The sequence below is a fragment of the Mauremys reevesii genome, linkage group 11 (genome assembly GCF_016161935.1).
Source record: "Mauremys reevesii isolate NIE-2019 linkage group 11, ASM1616193v1, whole genome shotgun sequence".
In the NCBI taxonomy this organism is placed as follows: domain Eukaryota; kingdom Metazoa; phylum Chordata; order Testudines; family Geoemydidae; genus Mauremys; species Mauremys reevesii.
The window spans coordinates 14,744,855-14,766,111 of NC_052633.1; the positions used below are offsets into that span (position 1 = coordinate 14,744,855).

Genomic DNA, 21,257 nt, shown 5'->3' on the forward strand with positions numbered 1-21,257 from the left:
TTAAGTGATTTGCCAGAGATCACAAAAGTCTGTGAAGGTGCAGGAAACCGAACCTGGGTCCCAAGCTAGCACCCTAACCACTGGCCTGTCTTCCTCCTGAGAAATAAAAAAGCTTTTCCTCCCATTTTCCTCTTCCAGTTTTTTACTGGCTAATTTTAATAACCTTCTCCAGGATGCCATTGCCCCAGAATGGTAGTGGATGAGGTAATGCAGTGGAGTAGTTTGACTGAGACAATTTAAAGGTGACTACATTGTCTGAAGTATCCTTCTAGCTAGACTTGAGATTGTCTTTTCAGATAACTAATTACAGTAGATTCCACTTGTTAGCAACCTCTTGGTTCCCAGCAAAAAAGTTACTATTATCTGATAGTATCCAATTGCTTATCCAATAAGCAAAAGGCATATTTGTGGGGCTGGAGCCAGGGAAGAAAGCACTGCAGTTGGTGCTTGGCACATCCCAGCGTAAACCTTCCCGTGGGGCACAGTAGGGAAGGAAATGCTGGGATGCACCGAACCCGGGTCCCTGGTGTCAGGGCAGGGCGTAGCCTGAAGCACGCAGGGAGAAGCACTGTGCGGCTCCGTGGGCCCACAGTACCTCGCTCCTCATGGGAAGCCCCCAGCATCCAGGCTGCAGCCCCCTCCTTGTTGCTGCTCTGCCCGTAGCCTCCCCTTCCAACCTCATCTTCCAGACCAGAGCACTGGGACTTGGACAGAAGCTCCCCTGTTGGGCAGGGATGTGGGTACCACACCCATCTGTGTGGGCAGCAGGTCCCAGGCCACATGCAGGTTTGTGGGGCGGTAGATAGAAGGAAGCACTAGGATGTACTGAGCACTGGCTGCAGGCAGGTTTGCGGGGCTGCAGCCAAGGAAGGCAGTGCTTCCTTCTGGGCTGCAGCTCTGCAAACCTGCGTGTGGCTGGGGCCTATCTTCCAAAATGTTGATAAGTGGCATGTCTTTTGCCAGTAGCCGAATCCAATTAACATTAAAGTCAGTGGGACAGGATTGGTTCCTAGCAAAACGTTGCTGTGAAGCAAAGTTGTTAATATCGGGATTGCTGCTTAATAGCATCCACTATATCTGACTTCCTAAATTGAGGGGATCAAGTAACTCTGATATAATAGTTTGAGCTGGGTTGCTTTATTTTGTGGTCATAGGCAATTTTATACACCCCTTCATCTCTCCATAGGCTTGGAATAGCTTTCAGTTTCTCTTTTGTCAAATGCTGCCTCTTGCCCTTCACATCCCTCCACGTCTTTTGGGGAGCTATTTTTAGTTAATCTCTGCATTCCTAAAGTTCATACCATCTTGTTCCTGATCTCTTGTCCCATTTGTCAGTTGGATTGTAAGGCCTTTGGGAGAAGGCTCATGTGTGTTGTGTTCTGTGTCGTGCACTGTAGATTTACAGAGCTATCGAATACTCATCATCGTTCTCAGATTCTTGTGTCCCAGAATCTCTTTGGGCTTATTCTAACTCAGTGTCTCTACACTGGCCTCTGTTTTGCCAATTTCATTTTTGCAGAAAATAGCTCCTTTTGTATACGCCTCCTCTGCTTGGCTCTGTTATCATTTGTTATTTAACATTTATATTGTGGTGGCACTATAAATGACACAGCTTGGTAGGGTCCCTTTGTGCTAGGTAGGTACCGTGCAAACATAGTAAATGACAGTCCCTGCCACAAAAATCTGTACAATTTGAAAGATGAGGCATAACAGATGGGTGAGGCTATTGGAGGTTGGGTGAGAAGGGATAACAAATATAATAGGACATGGGTCATCTGGCTCTATTATAATCATTTGCTGACTACTAATAGCCTCAGAAGCCTGTTCATCCCTTTGGGCCAGGCTTTGCCTGTTCAGCTTTACTGAGTATCACTACTGACCTGTAGGTGAGAAGAATGGTCTCTCTTCTCTGCAGTATGTTTTTCTCTTGATTCCTAAAGGGACTCTCTTGAAGACTCTTCTCTGATTCCACACCCTAACAAATAACAGTTTTCTGAGCATCTGTTAGACACTGGAGCAAGATAGGGTTTGTCTCTGGAAGAATATTCATTCTATTTTTATTTCATTGTTCAAAAGATCTTACAGTATTAGAAAATTAGGCCATTTCTTGACCTCAAGAGTCAGTACATAAGCCACTTTTAACAAACCATCTTTCAAAATAGAAGCTATGATTGTAATGCATTTATGCAGTTCATCAAGATGATTTTTGAATAATTATTGAACTGTAGGATCCAGGCTAGTATGTTTTAGTACTTCAGAGACACAGGAAGTACAGTAGAACCTCAGAGTTATGAACTGACCGGTCAACCAGACACCTCATTTGGAACTGGAAGTACACAATCAGGCAGCGCAGCAACAGAAACAAAAAAAAAACCCCACAAAACAAACAAACAAACAAAACCCTGTATAGTATAGTACTTTATTAAATGTAAACTAAGGGGGGAAAAAAAGGAAAGTTTTTAAAAAAAATTGACAAGGGTAAGCGAACTGTTTCTGTGCTTGTTTCATTTAAATTAAGTTTGCTAAAACAGCATTTTTTTCCTGCATAGTAAAGTTTCAAAGTTGTATTACGTCAGTGTTCAGGTGTAAACTTTTAAAAGAACAACCATAATGTTTTGTTCAGAGTTATGAACAACCTCCATTCCCGAGGTGTTCGTAACTCTGAGATTCTGCTGTTTGGTTTGTTAGTCTGGAAGCTCAAGAGCGCCTGAATTCTAACTATGAGTTTGCCCCTCGTTTGCTTTGACAAAATTGGCAAGTTATAAACTATCTGTGTGTGTGTGTGTGTGTGTGTGTGTGTATTTATATATAAAACAGTTTTCAAGTACATAAAAGGTCGTTACAAGGAGGAGGGAGAAAAATTGTTGTTCTTAACCTCTGAGGATAGGACAAGAAGCAATGGGCTTAAATTGCAGCAAGGGCGGTTTAGGTTGGACATTAGGAAAAACTTCCTAACTGTCAGAGTGCTCAAGCACTGGAATAAATTGCTTAGGGAGGTTGTGGAATCTGCATCGGGGATTTTTAAGAGTGGGTTGGACAAACACCTATCAGGGATGGTCTAGATAATACTTAGTTCCGACTTTGAGTGCAGGGGACTGGACTAGATGACCTCTCAAGGTCCCTTCCAGTTCTATGATTCTACATTTCTACATCCACTGAATGGTGATAATAACTTACCTTGCCCACAGTGGTGTTGAGAGCTACAAAAGTGTTTAACAATTATGAGGAAAATGGAGTTATGGAATTGTGGAGAGTGCACAAGAGAGAGGTTTCAACCAGGGAGCTGTTTGTATTGTTTGGTATTATTTTAAGGTTTTAAAATAATAAATATAATTTAAAAAGCCAATCTGGTAATAGGAAAAGGTTTAAATGTAAATATATTTCCAATTATATGCAAAAGCAGAATTAAAAATAACCCCTGGAAACTATCAGAAGAGGCTTGATTTTTTTGTTTTTATTTATTTTTTAAACTAGTCAGAAGTAGAAATTTTTAATTAAACAACACACACAAATTTAAACTACATTAATATCAAATTGTGCACTAGCTAACCCATTCAGCCATAGGCATAGGCGGCAGGTTTGTATAATTTTTGGTGGGGCCCAAAATGGTGGTGCCCCCCAGCTCCCGCCCTGTAAGCCGATATAAAATGAAGCTACAACGCATCAATGCCACAAGATTACAAGGCTCAATTAAAAGTGGAAAGTCAGAAGCAGCACTTGCCTACTTCAATATACAGTATTATATTTTGTTGCACCTGTTGTGATGAAGTGGGAATGTTCTTAATATTTTCTCTGAATACTGTGTGGGTGCCTCAGTTTCCCCTGCAAGATGCCAACTGAAGGTGTTGGGGACAAAGAGATCAGGTGGCCTCCTTGTCCGGAAGAGACACAGAGGCCAGAGGAGGGAGTGTCAGTTTGGAGCTGGCTGGGGAAATAGGGAGAGACCCAGAACTTGGTTCTGGGCTCCCCACCCCCCAAGATGGACCTGACAAAGGGGTTCTGTTTTCTGTACCAACAAGCTCTGTTTAAACTGTTTTCCTGTCATCTAATAAACCTTCTGTTTTACTGTCTGGCTGAGAGTCACATCTGACTGCGGAGTTGGGGTGCAGGGCCCTCTGGTTGCCCCAGGACCAGCCTGGGCAGACTCGCTGTGGAAAGTGCATGATGTGGAAAGGCATGCTGAATGCTCTGAGGTCAGACCCAGGAAGGTGTAAGCTTCTTGCCCTGGAGACAGTATGCTCCAAGAGAGGAGGCTCCCCCAGAGTCCTGACTGGCTTTGTATGGAGTTGTTCCAAAGCATCCCAGCATCCCCTTCCACACCGTGCACTTCCCAGAAGTCTGCACAGGCACTGACACTCCCTCCTCTGGCCTTTGTCTCTTTTCCAGGCATTAGGAGGCCACCCAATCTCTCTGTTCTCCAACACCTTCAGTTGACACCTTGCAGGGGAAACTGATTTGGGAGAAATGAAGTAAAAGCTGCCCAAACCGAGCTTGAGCATTCCTGAATTTTGAGGTGTTCAAATCTGGAAGGCAGGTGCTGGGGGTGGGAGAGGGCTGTGGGCTCCATGGGAGAGCATGGCAGCAACTGTCTGGAGCTGCACAGAGCCAGACACGCTGGTCTGAGTGGCACAGTAAGCGGTTTGGGGGTTGGAGAAGAGGTAGGGAGTTCCGGGGGGCAGTCAAGGGACAAGAAGCAGGGGTTGGATGGGGCAGAGGTTCGAAGGGGCAGTCAGGGGACAGGCAGCAATTGGATAGGCATGGGAGTCCAGGAGGTTTATCAGGGGACAGGTAGGAGGGTCCTGGGGGGGAAGTTGAGTGGGGTCTCAGGAGGGGGCAGTTGGGGACAAGGAGACGGGAGGCTTAGATAGGGGCTGAGGTCCCAAGGGGCAGTTAGGGGCAGGGGTCTCGGGAGGGGGTAATCGGGGAACAAGGACCAGTGGTGCTTAGGGGGTGGAGGTCCTGGGGGGCAGTTGGGGCAGAGGTCTGGGGAGGGGGCAATCAGCGGCCAGGGGCTGGGATTCAAAGGGCTCTGGGCTGCTGGCAGCCGCGGGGATCCCAGAGCCCTTTAAATCCCAGCCACCGCCAGGAGTCAGAGGGCACTGGGCTGCCCGCTGCGGCGGGGAGCCCAGAGCCTTTTAAACGGCTGGGATTTAAAAGGCTCTGGGCTCCCCGCCGCAGCGGGCAGCCCAGAGCCCTCTGATTCCCGCGCGTCTGGGATTTAAAAGGCTCTGGGCTCCCCGCGGTTGCAGGCAGCCCAGAGCCCTCTGATTCCCGGCCGCGGCTGGGATTTAAAAGGCTCTGGGCTCCCCGCCGCAGCGGGCAGCCCAGTGCCCTCTGATTCCCGGCCGCGGCTGGGATTTAAAAGGCTTTGGGCTCCCCGCGGTTGCAGGCAGCCCAGAGCCCTCTGACTCCCGGCCGCGGCTGGGATTTAAAGGGCTCTGGGCTGCCGGCAACGCAGAGCAGGGGAGAAACCTAGCTCCAAATATTGCTGGAGCAGAGCCCCTGTCTGTGAATATTCCTGGGGCTAAAGCCCCAGGAGCCCATATAAGTTGGCGCCCATGGCCATAGGATCTTGTCACTATAACCAGGGGCGGCTCCAGGCCCCAGCACGCCAAGTGCGTGCTTGGGGCGGCATGCCGCAGGGGGGCGCTCTGCCGGTCGCTGGGAGGGCGGCAGGCAGGCAGCCTTCGGCGGCATGCCTGCAGAGGGTCCGCTGGTCCCGCAGCTTCAGTGGAGCCGCGGGACTGGCAGACCCTCCGCAGGCACGCCTGCGGGAGGTCCACCGGAGCCACAGGACCAGCGACCGGCAGAGTGCCCCCCTGCAGCATGCCACCGTGCTTGGGGCAGCGAAATGTCTAGAGCCGCCCCTGACTGTAACCATCATTCTCCTTCCTCTCCTGCTGCTTATGTTACCCACTTGTTCTTGCATCTTGTTTTAAGCCATCCAGTGGTTGTTTCTTGCGGTCTGACCCCACTTCATGATTGTGATAGCATGCAGTCCCCTTACTTAAAAGTTCCTCAAAGCAATGGGGTGAGAGGACTGCAACTTAACAAAACTAAACTTCTCCAAAGGAGTATTTACTTTGTGGGCAAAAAAGCACAAGCTTTTAAATTCTAGTCTCAATTTGGCCAAATAATAAAATGTTTTCATTCTTCTAGTAGCATTTTCAGTTGCTCTCCTTATTGCCATTTTGTTACTGGTTTTGACTGATATATGTTGTAGTGTTTTTCTTAGAATTTTATCTTTGCTGTCTGCTGTAGTGTATGTGGCTAATAATAATGTGGAAAGGTAATTGTTCTTGCCTTGACATTTGATTTTGGTAGCTTTTCACATAACGTCCCAGGTACACCCACAATTCTTGCTATTTGGGTTTTTGTGTTTAATCTCTCCACACTATTAAATGTCTGTGCACCTAATTAGAGACACAAGGTGGGTGAGGCAATATCTTTTATTGGACCAGCTTCTGCTGGTGAGAGAGAGAGAAGCTTTCGAGCTTACACAGAGCTTTTCTTCTTATCTGGTGTTTTGCATCTTGTTTGGTTATTTACGTCTGAATTGGTGGTGTTTTATAACTACTTCACACTCCCTTTACACTGTTATTAATCACTATACAAGGTAATCAGCAGTGAATATTCCCTACTAGGTTCTTTCCTTTTGAAACTGTGCTTGGCTTTTCTTTGTAAGGGTGAGAAGTACTAATTTCTCCTTGTTTTAAAATTTCTCTATGTTGTGTCTCCATCTGCTGGTTAAACTTGACAAATTTGGTTGTTTGGACTGACTCAAAATTACAAATAATGTACTAAAGGTGAATTACCTTTAGATGTCAGTAAGCGTGGGAATAGGCATGTGGAGTAAAAATTACATCATAGCAGTGTTGTCAACTCCTGCCATTTGTATCTTGTGATATGCTGTGTCTAAAGCCCCAACAGCTGGAGTCAAGTGATTACATAAGAATCCCAGATTTAATTTTTTAAAAAGTTTGCAGATCTCATGGTTTCAGGAAAAAAAAATCCAAAAGCATGAAGTGAGTATGTACCCTAAAGTTTCAGAAAACAGAAGGCAAACAAAAAGAACCCAAATTTTATTTTATTTTTTTAAATATCTCAAGATTTTCTGGGTCTCAGCTCATGATTTTTGAAAGCTTAGGGTTGGCAGTACTGTTATATGGTTATTACAGTACTTGTTGTTTTTAAGTGACACACACACGTTACCATCTTAAACAGGTAAAGACTGGATATCTGCTCTGGTTTTAATTTAGGTTTTAAGCTTTTTAGTGCAGGGAGTTTTATAATACTCCCTTATCCTGGCTGGAGGTCTTTGCACTACTGTAATACAAAATGTTGTTGTTAATTATTGTAATACATGGAGAGCTTTCTGTCAAAGTACTGACAGCAATGCAGGGAGGGGTTGGGAGGAAGGCAAGAGTTAATGCAGTATGGATATGCAGTTACGTAGGCTAATACATGCATCTTGAGGGTTACACCCCATTTTGCTTGAAGGGAGTAGGTGGGGGAGGGGAAATTAGAGAGATAAATTATATGTAAATATTTGTAAGGTGTTTTGAAGACTGTATTTGAATCTCTTCCAGGAAAATCTGTACCATATTAGCCATATTGTCACTTACTTACATGTGGTACAAGATACTCATGTAGATTTCTTTGTGAATCATTATTACAATTACCTGCTTTCTCTCATTAGTTTATTCAGCCTATACATGTTTAAAAGTAATCTTTCTTTAGGGCAGTAAAACAGTCCAACATGTTCTTCCAGAGCTGTCTTCCATATAATGAAGTAATTTCCCTCCTTTAATTGCACTAAAAGTATTCTGTTGATCTTTTGCCCTGGTATCCCAGATGTTGACTGCACCAGTTGTCTGTGTATAGCTTCTTGGCACAGCCAGTCTATGAAAGGCTGTGAATATAAGGAATGCTGTTGTGTTGCCAACTCTCCTGCAAACTTGTTTCAAGTAGATCAGGGGTTCTCAAACTTCATTGGACTGCAACCCCCTTCTGACAACAAAAATTACTGCATGACCCCAGGAGTGGGGACTGAAGCCTGAGCCTCTTCACCCCAGGTGTGGGGGCCAAAGCCCCAGTCCCACTGCCCCGGGCCGGGCGGGGGCAAAGCTCAAGGGCCACCTGTAACTTGAGACGTGTCGCCCAGGGCTGAGGACTTCAGCCCTGGGTGACAACAGGGCTTGGGCTTTGGCCTCGGGCGGTGGGGCTTGGGCTTCGGTCCTAGCCCCAGCAAGTTTAATGCCAGCCCTGGCAACCCCATTAAAATGGGGTTGCGATCCACTTTGGGGTCCCAACCCACATTTGAGAACCACTGAAAAAGAGAATCAATTCTATTTCTACAAAAGTGCTTAGCACCTTTTGTAGAAATGTAAAATCTTTCTTCTTGATAAGTCTGCTGGGGAGCAGTATATTCCCTGGAGAGTACGATCACCATTCTGTAAATCCAAGTAGTAGCTGACAAAGTTTGGAACAGAAAAAACCAAGTCGTTAGTTTTAACAATAAAAATCCTACTCAGAAAGAAGAAATCTATAACCCTGTAGCCCCAGTGGGTTTATGTGTTATCTAATGGGAAAATAGTGTTAGCGTTGGAACACTATGTGATTTTCTGGATAGCAGTAAATCCATCTAAAGCAAACTTTTGTGGAGATAGTTATATTGACCAGCCAATCAATCCAGGAAAGATTTCTCAGCAATAAGGATCTGGCATGGTCCTTTTCAGATTCCTGCAGCAAAGAATTTATTGTGCTATTTCCTTCCAATATTTTCTTGACCATAAATTTGCTCCTTTAATGTCTACCTGATAGAATTTTTTCTAAATGTGTCAGCACAATTACAAAAGTTTTTCCTTTGTCTTATTTAACTGATCAGTGATGAAGCACAAAACTTCCATTTTCAACTGATTTTTTTTTCAATTAAAAATAAAAGGTCAGTGTTTCAGGCAAAACACACAACTCCCATTGAATTGAAGTACAGTCTCTCTAACTGTCAGTGTATTATTATATGGCTCAGGTCGGAAAGAAAATCTTAGTCTGTATCTGTGAGGGAATGGATGGCCCACAAAAATGGTAACAGTTATAGAACCTTTTATGACCTTAGACCAGAAATTTGAATTTGGACAGGTTGGTTTATAAGTGTAAGTGGTTATCATCTGATAGATGTTTTGTGAAATAAGTTGATAGTCTCAGTCCAGGTCCTTGTCAAACTTGTCTGTATCACAAAACCCACCATTCCAGTTGGTATCCTTGTTGGTATCCTTGTCTCAGTAAAGAGGCCATAGACAGACATTCCCTCTCACCCTTTTAGGGTGGCTTGCACTGCCATTGGCTGTAGTGCACCTGTGATGTGAATAACAGAAGACCTCTGTCTACAGCATTTACAATCTCCAAGATAGTTTGAGTTTATGGGTCCATACATTTCAGTGCTATCCAGAGATTGAGAATTGTTTTGAATTATTAGTATCTTTACTGTAAAAGAACTATGTTAAACTTACTCTAGTTACATGATTTTGTGTGGTCTTCCAGTGAGGCACAGAAGAGAGAGAGTGAAAATTACCCCAGTTGGGTGTTTGATAAAACTCCTCAGTTAGTAGCCTGAGTATATATAGTCTTGCAGGCAATGTTATAGGAAGGCTCTATGGATTTGACATTGTGGGACAACACAGGAAAATCCACCCCAGATTTTATTTGTAACTAATAATGTAGTGAGTATTTTTGTCTCTGGGTATATTAGTGGCATTCTAACACATTGTATAGATAGTGGTATGCATACACGGCAAGCACTGAGCTAATATTCATATAAAGGAGTATTCCAAACACTTTTCTCCATGCCTGGCCAGTTACATTGGTTTTCCCCAGAGTCGTCTTTTGTAATAGTTGGAGGTAAAATGTTTTAGGTCTTCGGTTGACAAATGTGTCACCATACATGTAGTGCATAGTTTCAGAGAGCTAGATTTGACTTGTAATAATAAAATCAGAATACTTACAGTTTAGAAATAGCAATGAGTTTAGTTTGTTAGATTAAACATTCAGTACCCCATACAAAATGAAAAGCTTGTGTATTTATCCTATATGAACATCTGTCATTCATGAAATAAATGAGGAACTCCGCTTGGAGGAGAGGCCAACAGACAGACAAATGATCTGATTGTGACACTGGGCTCTATTATTAAAGCAAAAACTGTATAATGACCAAATCAATGATAATTCACCAAGAAGTCCACTTAAACTCTGCCCATATGAATGCATAAATCACTCCTGACAAAAAAGAAAAACAATTATTTGCAATTTGTTTGGTGCTTAATTGGGGCTGCTAGCATCCCATTTTGAAATGTGACAACTTCACAACAGGATAATTTCTCAATTCCATATCAGAATTCTAGCTGGCTACTGATTGCTTAAGTATAGGCTTTAATCTGGATATCTGGAGTGAGTAGGCATCCTCTTCTTTCAGATTTTCAACTAGATTTTCATTTCGGAGTGCATTTCTGAGGAAGTGTTTTCTTTTCAGCTGTGTCCAGGCTCCTCACAAGCATAATCTCAAGCAGACCTGCTATCTAGTATATGGAGTTTATTTGAGGTAACTCTATTGACTCATTGGATTTACTCCAGATTTACATTGGTGTAACTTAGAGCTGAATTTTGGCCAATTGGTTGTAACCGCAGAGCTCAATGTTATTTTATTACATTTTGTCTCACTTCCAAGGATTGCTCAGAAACGTACAAGAGTCAACACATTTCGCTGTTTGATTTTTTTGTTTTGTTTCATACACTGATTCTGATTAGTATTCACTTCAGAATTAAAAACTTGAAATGCAAAAGATTTTGCACTAAATTTATGTCACTCTTCATTGTAATAAGCTTTCTTCCCTTTCTTGATATAACTGGCATTTAAGCAACACTGTTCAGTTAATAATCCTCCCAGAACAAAGGCAGTAATCACTGATGATTCATCATCAGTTTATCACACTAACAAGCTACAAATAATCTTTTTGGATCAGGATGTGTTTTGAATTTGGGAATAGTTTCTGCTTGCCCTTTCTGATTTCTTCTGCAGCAAAGTCAAACAATGCTGAAGATAAATTGCTGGATGAGTAGATTAGAATTCCTGGGTAATGTTTAGAGAATTAGCTTTTCCTTTGGGTGTATTTTCCCCTTGTAGTTTCAAATAACAAAATAAACTTCTGATACTTTTCATTGTCATTCTATAAGCATCTTCTTTAGTTTTCATAGACTCCGAAGAACAGAAAAAATGTATGTTCCTGCAAAATACACTGCATCTCCTTATAATTAACACAATCATGTACTCTTGTTATTAAATTTATACTAGGAATGACATTATACCTCAGATTTTATAGGTGCTTTCAAGGGGGAAAAAAGGGTGGAGTGGAATAAGTTTAGAAAATGCAAGATCTTTGGGGGAGAAGCTGATAAAGGAATTGAGTTTCCACGGATGTTTTCTCTATAAAAGATTGCCGTAGATATCTCTCTGCTAAGGCTGTTTAGATTCTGTATAGAGAATGTCCCAAGCTTTTATGAACCACTTGTCAATTGTTGGAGCGCTGTATTCAGTGGGGATAATGGATAGAGCTGGTCAATACTCAGAATTTTCATTGTGTGGGAAATTCAGACTTTTTTTTGTAATTTCCTTTTGTCCTGAATTGTAACGGAAAAGTCAGAATTTCCCATTGAATGAAAATTCCCCCCAAAGTTATTTCAGAAATACTGAAACATTATCCAAAAGTTTCATTTTGATAGTGTTGAAGTGCTTTTTTTTTTTTTTTTCCAACCATATCAATGAAGCATTTTAACTGTATTGAAAGTTTGAAACAAACCACTTAGGTAATTTCTCATCAAAAATTTCAACAGAATCAATAAGTTCCTGCAATACATTTTGGTTTTAGTTAAATCAGCCTTTTCCAACAGAAAACTGTTCTGTCAGAAATTTTTCAACCAGCTGTAATAACAGACATTCCTAACAGTGCAAGGTCAAATTCTTCTCAGCTCTTCATTGTTTGTAGTAACCTTCTTAGGAGCTTGAAAATAAAATATCTTTTCCTAACCGTTTTCTTCTTTTGCATGTGTTAATCATTATTTTCTCTTGAATTACAAATTGGCTAATATAGGGTTGTGGGGTTTTTTTTTACTTCCTTGTTTGTGTACCATTATATTGAATGATCTGAACACTAATTTGGGAATAGAGTCTCTTTAGTTGACTTACTGCAGAGAACATGAGCAAAAACATAAAGATCATTTAGCCACTGCTTGTAAATTTAATTACTGTTTTTAACTAGATTTAGAATTTGATGAATATTTCTGACTACACTGTATGCACTTCAAAGCAGGTGAAAAAGCAGACTTAACCAACTTCCCAATATGTCCTAAATAATGTTGCGGAACAAACTGATTTAAAAGCAGGAAATTCAAAGTCAAGACTGAAACTCTCAATTTTAAAGATGTCAGCCTTATCTGTGTATTTTCTGGGGTTTGTTTCAGCCCAGTGATTAATGGTTAAAGAAAAATAGATTTCAAGTGAAAATTTTGTACTTTATCAGAAATATTTGATTTATTTCTCCTTGGAGTCCTTTAGGTTTCTCAAGTAAATAGGCTGATAAGGCAGTCTGAAAAATACATATCCAAGACATTGTATTGGCTTTTTAGAAAGGTACTAGCCTCTAAAGGAAATACAGACTATAACTATGCTAGAGAGGCTATGTTAGCATAGCTATGTCGGCATAGCCCTCTAGAGGTAACATACTTCAGTGGGAGTTTTTCTGCTAGTGTGGAAATACTACCTCCCCAATGACATTAGCTGTGCCTACAGAAGCACTTTTCTATCAACACGGCTGCCTCTACACTGGGGGCTTTGTCAACATGGCTATGTCACTAGGAGGCGTGGTTTTTTCCCCACCCCTGACTGATATAGCTATGCTGGTATAAGCTGTAAGTATAGAGCAGGTCACTTCTTTTTGTTTTAAAAATCAAAGTCAAAGTGGGTTCCTGTGAGCCATTCAAGTTTGTTTATGGTGTTCAGAAATGTGTTAAAACCCAAACAACAACAAAAGTTTTTCTTTTTCTTTCTTCAAGGACCACCCTTAGTAGATATGTGGAATATCCAAACAAAGACCCCAATCCTGCCAACACTTAATGTGCATGCTTAATTTTAAACATATGGATAGTCCCACTGACTTCAATGGGCCTGCTCATGTTTAAAGTTGAGCATGGATGCACATGATTGGAGGATCCTGGCTAGAATAATAAATTCTGTTTTACTAGGAAAAATATTGCAGTGGCCTCCTTTGAACAAACCTGCAAAATGTAATCCCAAGCAATCAGGAGATCCCCCTCTGCTCTAAAATCCTAGCATGCACATGATTAGTGTAGAAGTCCCTGTGATCAATACTGGAGTAGGGAATCTGTTTATGGAGGGAAAAGGAAAAACATTTTTATTTAATACTGAGTGGTCTCCAAAAGTTTTATTTTACTCCTTAAATAAGAATATTGGAGTCACTTATAAGAACCATTGTTAGAGGTGGGGGGAAGGGAATGGATTTATTTTAGACCATAGATAGAATCAGTGCTCCACCACTGATGAATGAAAATGTTGATGTAATCAGCAGAATGCATGTTGGGACGTCTCATAAGGCAGGAAGCAGGGAGTTTTTACAGGGAGTGCTACTTTCTGACTCTAGGAAGAAAGGGAAGTTAAAATTACAAATGTACCCTTTTTCTTCATTTGGTTATCTGACATCTGTGTCAACCAAGTCAGGCTATTTGTTTGTCCTTCATATCACAAAGATACTTGTTAAGAAAACAAAGAATTCATATATGCCCATTACTGCTATTGATTATTAAGGTGAAATTATAATGCAGGAGAAGGGAAATAGTCCTATTTAAATAAGCTGCTGTTGCAGGAGGCTGTGAAGTGTCCATACGGTCCCTCCCTCCCCTCTCACGCAAGGTTCTACTGAAGGACAGACTTTATTGTCTGGAATGTTAAAATTGCTAAGAGCCATTTTGGACAACTTGAAAATGGAGAGTGTGTGAAAGCTTTCAGCTAGTGAGGAGGAAGACAGAAACTTCAGCCTTAGTATCTGTTAATGCTGAAAATGACATGAACAGTACTGTTTTTTATATGAAATGTTTTTATGAAGCCTTGACATCTCTTGTAGTTAAGCTGTCTTCCTCTGCCACTGCTCCCAGTCCTTCAGAGTGATAGCCTGTGAGACATCCTACCAGATTCAAGATCTTTATCCTTACTTTCAAAGCTCAATATAATTTTACCCCCTTTTGCTCTCATTTCTTCCTGCTTTCAGCACATAGTTTTTCACCATCCATCATCCAGTTCTCTACACTTGGATAAGTTATCTTCTTGTTTGTCAAAACCTCCGCTCCCTCTCAGCTTATTTCAGATCACTCCTCCCAGAAATTCTTTCTACATTGTCCTCTTCATTACTCCCCACTGCATCTCTTTCCTGAATTATTCCCATGTATTGTGTTGGGGTTTTTTTTTGTTTGTGCTGTCTATCTTAGATTGTAGTTTCTATGAGGCAAAGACTTTGCTTTCCTCTGTGAGACTTTATGTAAATGTATGGCATGCTCAAGTCAGTTTTTAATGTTGTTAACTTTATGTATAATTGGGTTTCTGTGTAAGAGTTCAATACTGTATGGAGATGTACAGGTACCAAGATATTCAGGTTGTTTAAGCTGAGTAAAAGATGTTTAGTTTGGTATTATAATGGAAAAAATATTTTCTTTGTATGTACCGATCACGTTTGTTGTCCCTGACTAGAAAATTAACTGGAACTCTGGCTTTTTTGTTTCTTGTTCATAGGGAGTACCAGATTTTTCGTATTGGTTGGGAACAATTACCTTCTGATTTGGAAACTACTTTGGAAATAAAATGCTGCTACTCTATGTTCTTTACTAGCTCCAAATGAAGCAAATTAATTTTTCGTTCAGATATGCTATACATAGTCCAAAATCACTTTTCCAGACAGTAGATATTTATCACTTCTATGCTAATCGAAGTTTGTGTGAGAGCACTTCTGATTTACATAGCATTGAGTCGTTGCTCTCATTACAATATCTATCTCTTTGGCCCAGTTTTGGAAAATGAACATTTCAGATGACGTTTCTGTGAATATCCTTGCAGGCTTTGCTATCTAGAGATGCCTCGTTTCCATATAATACACAGATGCCTTGCATGGCTCCAGCCTCCATTTGGAGCAGTTCTGAGCATGGTACATCATCCAGAATAGTACAACAACATATACCAGAGGTGGATTCCTCTCTTCATCCTGTGTTATCATTCCCTTCAGGTAAGACATCCAATTCCATATTCCCAACAGAACAGCCAGTTGTATTATAAAAATCCTAAAATTTATGGTCTGACTTAGTTTTTATAAACGTTTAAAGCTTTGGCTATGAATGAACCTCTTAAAAGAAATACTTCTCGCTTGCTTATTACTTGCCAAAAGGTGCTTTGACAAATGCCCTTAGTATAATTTAAAGCAGTGGTTCTCAAACTTTTGTACTGGTGACCCCTTTCAAATAGCAAGCCTCTGAGTGTGACACCCTCCCTCTATAAATTAACCCCCCAGTTTGAGAACCCCTGATTTAAAGGGACATGGTCAACTTAAAATTTCATCCTGCTCTCTAAAATATTGCATCTACTATAGATGCATGTAGCAATTATGATAACTACAACTGAAAAACACTAGAGGGAAAATATTTTTCCCTTTTTTTTTTTTTAGTTCATTTATTTTGTACACTTGATAGCATTTAGTGTTTAATTGTTTCTCTTGCACAGCTGGCCAGTTCACCTTGTTGGTTATGTAGGTCTTTCATACAGAGACAGGTGAGATGTGTTTCTTTTTAAAAATGTAAGACAGACTTGACTGTAAAAGCGCAAAAAAAAAAAAAAAAAAAACCTCATTGGGGGATCTTGGACATGTGTAGAGCTTAAAACTAATTTGTACTGTTTTTAATTGAGTAAGTTTCAGGTGGTGATGTCCCTTTAAGATAAATGTATGAAATACTAATATTGTAAATGCAACATTTTAAGTTGGTGGTGAAAAAATCAGTCGGGAAATTCAAAACTGGTGTGCTCTGACAGGGACCCTAACTCAATTGCATTGCTCATTAAAATATATGTTTAACACTTAAACCAGGAGAATTGAAATAAAAAATACTATATATCTGCAATGTGGCCAAGGTAATGTTGCTGTTAGAAACTCTGTTACTTCAGAAATTGCCTCTGTATATTTCCATATGAAGAATATGCATTGTGGCACCAAAGAAATCCATGACCCTTCAAGAAAACAAAGCCTATTGAAATCACAAGCACCTTGTCTTGGCAGTGAATGTTTGGGGCTGAGGCTGTAAAAAGGGCCGTGCAGTCCCAGCCATCTCATTTCCTTTTGTTTACATGGCTAGCTTTGGTGTCAGGCCTTTCATTCCATGCCCAAAGAGCTTAACTTGTTTTGCTTTTTTCCCAAGTGTTTTGTTTTTTTCTGGTGGTTCTGTAGTTAAAAGTTTTTTTAATTTTTTTAATGTTTCTAGGAGTTCAGAGACTTTCTTTAAAATGAATGTTTTATTGGCCTTTCTGCAGAGTTGTGCAGAAAAAGGTGTTTGACCCCGACTTAGCACTACAAGTGTCACGGCTGATTTGACTCTGGTTACACCCAATCTATCTGTGGGTCTCTGAGTGTGCACTTCCCCCTTCATGTTCCTGGAGATGGATTTATATCCCCCCTGCTTTAATTTGGCCTGGAGACTCCTTCAGCTGAAAGGAAAGCTGCTTTTAGACTGAAACTGGACAGTGCAGAAACTCCATTGGTGCTGATGGCTCCCCAAGCACAGAAGCTTGAACATGAGGCTGGGAGCTCCTTGGGTCTGTCCCTGAGCCCTCAGTCCAGGACCATTCTTTCCAGAATTAGGCTCATTCTCTTCCATTTTAAGAATAAGATTGAATTAAATTAAAAAGCTGAGGAATCTTATATTTTTGAGGACTCTGTGCCACTCTATTAACGATGAGAAGACACCATCATGGACATGGGGAAATGTATTAGGAAGTCTTAGTTCTGTTGGTGTTTGGTTCTGAAAGTCTCTCTGGCCTTTCCTGTATTCCTGACCTCTAGAGCGGATGCTTCTAATGATAGACCAGCTCCCTAAAGAACATTTGTCTCAAACTGAAAAGCTTCCCTTTTTTAAGAAGATGATCTGTTCAGCATAAAAACAGAGAAAATGAAAGACATTTGATTACTACAAGGTCACTGGAGCTTACTCAGCCTGAACAAAGAGGGATGTTGCATTGTACTCATTCTGATACCAAAGACAACACCTTTCTTCTGGGGACTTACTGCTCTCTTTCCCAGAAATTTCAGCCTCATCAATCATGAGACAGAATAAAGAAAAGCACTTAAACAGAGGCTAGGCTACAGTATCTGCTGTCTGTACACCCTCTGTATCTGGCAGGCCTCACATTTGAAGTATTGCCAGGAGCTTATTTTGTCTACTTTCCTGTCCCTCCTTCTTGTGGGGACCATTTGATTTATGTCCTAGCAGCATATAGTGGAAATACAATGGAGCACCGCATGCTTGAGATTATACAGTTCAGCTATGTGGCCTAATTCTCATCTATGTTGCCTCCCAAGTCCTTTTATATATCCCTTTTCAGAGATCTCTCTCATAAGACACTGCTCAGAGCAGAGGTGGACTCCTCCTTAAGAATGGGAGCCATTAAACAAGTTGTTTAACAGAACAGAAGGCAAGGAAAAGTTGGTGATGGTCGTTTTTTCCCATTTTGTAGGCAACCAAATAAGATAATACAGTTGGACTGGCTTACCAAAATATATTTGCTTTTGGATAGGTAACAGTCATTACTAGTATGGAGTCTTGCCCTTCAGCATATCTACAGCAACATGGATATTTGCTAAGTATTTGACAGTGGCTGCAGTATACCTTAGACATATAGAAATCCATGAATATTGGTAATAGACAACTGGCAGTTTCAGACTTGCATGGGACAAATCTTGAAGGAGAATCTGAATGTGGTATGTGCTGATTGTGCCCAGAGCCTGTGAATAAACTGGGGCAGATATCCTTATCCTTTTAAGTATGGTGTGGGAGTACATATTCACAGTCTGTAAGACATCCAGGTGATCCTCTCAACTCATCTCCCCCCTCGCTCCCCCAACAAAATAAAAAAAAAAAAGCAAGCAGGGAAGATAGTCATAATATTTCTAAGGTACAAAAAAAAAATCAGGTATATTTCTAAGGTCAAAAACAAACCTTTCTGGCATTTTTATACTTCATAAAGAAGAAGAAAATGTACAGGCCCAATTTTAAAAAAAATCTTTTGCAGGTACCAATTAATCCTGTGACAAAGAACTTACTTGGATCAGTACCAGTTACTTTTTGGTTAACAAAAATTGCTTGTAGAAAGATTTTTGTATTTGCAGATCTCCAAGACACTTGAGATTAAGATGGTATGTAAATGTTGGAAAATTATTGTCCACCCTTTGGCCCTTTAAATTAGTCTTATTTTTCTTCTTAATTTCCCAGCTGTCAAACTTGCCTCCCTTGACTCTTTACCTTCCTTTATTCCAAGCATAAGAAGTCTTCATTCCTCTCTTTGCTCCCTTTTTGTAAATTTGTTTCCTGAAGGACTTTTCAGAGACATCTTTGTAAGTCCTTCTGCCTTTTTACAATGGCTAAATTCCTAAGCACTTGAGATATTTTTGCAGACTAAGTCTCCCCCAGGAAGCAAGTTAGAGTTCTCTGTTGCCTTCTTTGTTGGAGACAGAAATAGGGCCCCTACCTTGAAATTACCCCAGGGCGTTCAGCAATAACAGTTTTAAAAAATACCAAATAATTCTACCCAGATGGCTAGATTGAGGCTTTTGCAGATCACAAAATAAAAGTGCAACATGTGCTGTCCACAACACTGACTTTTTGAGCACCAGTGGAGATGTTCTGGAATAGCTATTCCCGAATAACTTCTTGTGTGGACAGTTTTATCCTGGAATAGGAGTACCTACGCATGGAGTTATTCAGGAATAGCAATTGTGCTTTAAATTCACACCCTAACTTAATCTGACATAACTTTCAAGACTAAACAAGCTGTCAGAGGCCTACGATCCCCTCACCTTCAGGCTTGTTTATGGTTTTGTCTTCACTGCTAAAATCTGGTGGCGTGGGTTCTTTTTTGGATTTTTTTTACGGTGGGATAATCGATGTGCTTTAGCCATGCCTCTGTAAAATTCTAATGCAGACCAAGGACCTGTAAGTTTTACTGCAGGGTAGCTAGGTGAGGTCAGCCACACAGCAGGGGGCATAGTGTTGACGTCACTTGTCTACTGCACAGTAAAAATTACAGGTGCCTGGTTTCCACTAGGATTTCACAGGGGCATAGCTAATGCATGTTAGTTATCCCGCTGTTAAAAACAAGCACACACTTTTTTGTCAGGAAAGACATATTGTGTGTGGACAAAGATGAGATTGTCAGGAATAACTTCACATCAGAGTCCATGTCTGCATCTTTCACTTCTTACTTTCTGAGTCTCTTCCCCCTCCCTCCCCCCTCCACCCCCAGCCAGTCATCCCCCACACTCATGACAGGGTGTGCCAGAGAGCTAATAGTTCAGTTCTCCAAAAATGTCTGTCTTGCTGCTGCTCATAGTCAAGCTTCACTTTTGTCCTTTTTTAAATACATCCCTCTGGCCCCTCTCCAGTTTCGCTATCGGAAGACATTGTCCAGCACGTGCAGCCAGTCAGTTGTGTCAGGGCTGCCCCACCATCACTCTTTGTGAGCTTGTGGGCTTGAGGCTGCAGTGCTGTTGGTACAGAATATACCACAGACTGCATCAATAGATTTTTCAGAAATGTAATACTAGTGTAGAACTCCTGGGTCCATAGCTGGCTGGCTATCTCAGATGTATCTATCTCTTCTTTTGTTTTATAGATATTCCTCTTCATATATATTTTGAAACATTGTTGAAGGAGGACAAGATCAAAGGAGATCCTGTTGACACCTCAGCACTAGGGGTAGAGTTTAAAATGTCTCCATCCAGTGGTATGTGATGCAGAATATTTTAATGCATGCAAGATTTATTTTTTAGCTAGTTTCTCAACACTTTCTTTTTGTATTACTGGATGCTGCCTTAAATATTGTTTCGTGTTTTTAGATGGGCAGGGATCATGCTTTTACTCACTGCATGGCTAGCGTGTACAACACAGCTTACAATCTGAACAAATCACTAGACTAGTTATTGGGGAGAATAACGGGCATGGGAGTTAGGAGGAGGCAGGTAATAAGGAATCGAGGGAGAAACTCATCCCACTCACATAGATTCCAAATACAGTAAGTGTGAATGGAATGGGAGGGTAAAATCTTCTATCCTGCAACTTGTACAGGGTTTGAGGCTGCTGCACAGTTCTCCCTTCTTGTTATTTATAATTATGAGCTGGAATAACAGGTGTAGTTCCTCCTGATGGTTGGGTGTGAGCACCATTGGACCTGCGTAAACACACCTGGTTCTCCTTTTCTTTGGCCTTCTGCACTAGTTCCCAAGAATTATTGAGGGGGCTACCCAAGAGATTAAAATGCTCCACCCAGTATTCAGGTGGAGGTAGGAAAGTGGCTAACGCTGTAATGCCACCAGGCCTATACGTTTCCATCCAGTATATTGTATTTGTGAGAATATAAAACCAACCAGTGCCAAAAGGTGTTTCACACCAGTATGCTGTTGACTCATCTAATTCACTAAGTCCTTGCTAAGCAAATTACGTAGAGAATAACCTATAGACCTGTTGCTGATTGCTGTCATTAAGAGGTGCTGCTGCAGTCAGAATGAGCTCAGAAACTTGATAACAAACCCCTCCAAATGGTCACTGAGGGCTTATTTCAACACTGTTTTTGTACTGCTACACCTATATTGGCTTAGAAACTGAGCAAAGTAGCACAGTTCCCTAACACTGATGCCTTTTACCAGTATGAAGGTGTGTATAGAGGTATAACATATTCTTATTAGCTTACTCCCATTCAGGAATAAGTTATACTGATATAAGCACCTTCATACAAGTATAGCTGTGTGCGCACTGAGTATTGCTTTAATTATATCAACTTGTGGGGGAGGGATAACTTAGTGGTTTGAGCATTGGCCTGCTAAACCCAGGGTTGTGAGTTCAATCCTTGAGGGGGGCCAATTAGGGATTTGGGGATTGGTCCTGCTTTGAGC

The 21,257-nt window shown here is 41.2% G+C and overlaps 1 protein-coding gene across 5 annotated transcripts in view; it reads left to right on the forward strand.

Annotated features, from left to right (window-relative positions):
- KANSL1L (KAT8 regulatory NSL complex subunit 1 like) overlaps positions 1 to 21,257 on the forward strand; it is a 96,978-nt gene that overhangs the window by 58,207 nt on the left and 17,514 nt on the right. For all 5 annotated transcript variants that reach the window (XM_039494669.1, XM_039494672.1, XM_039494673.1 and 2 more), the window contains exons 7-8: positions 15,170 to 15,335; positions 19,982 to 20,092. In XM_039494669.1, the coding sequence (XP_039350603.1) occupies positions 15,170 to 15,335; positions 19,982 to 20,092 (277 nt within the window). The remainder of the gene's footprint in view (positions 1 to 15,169; positions 15,336 to 19,981; positions 20,093 to 21,257) is intronic.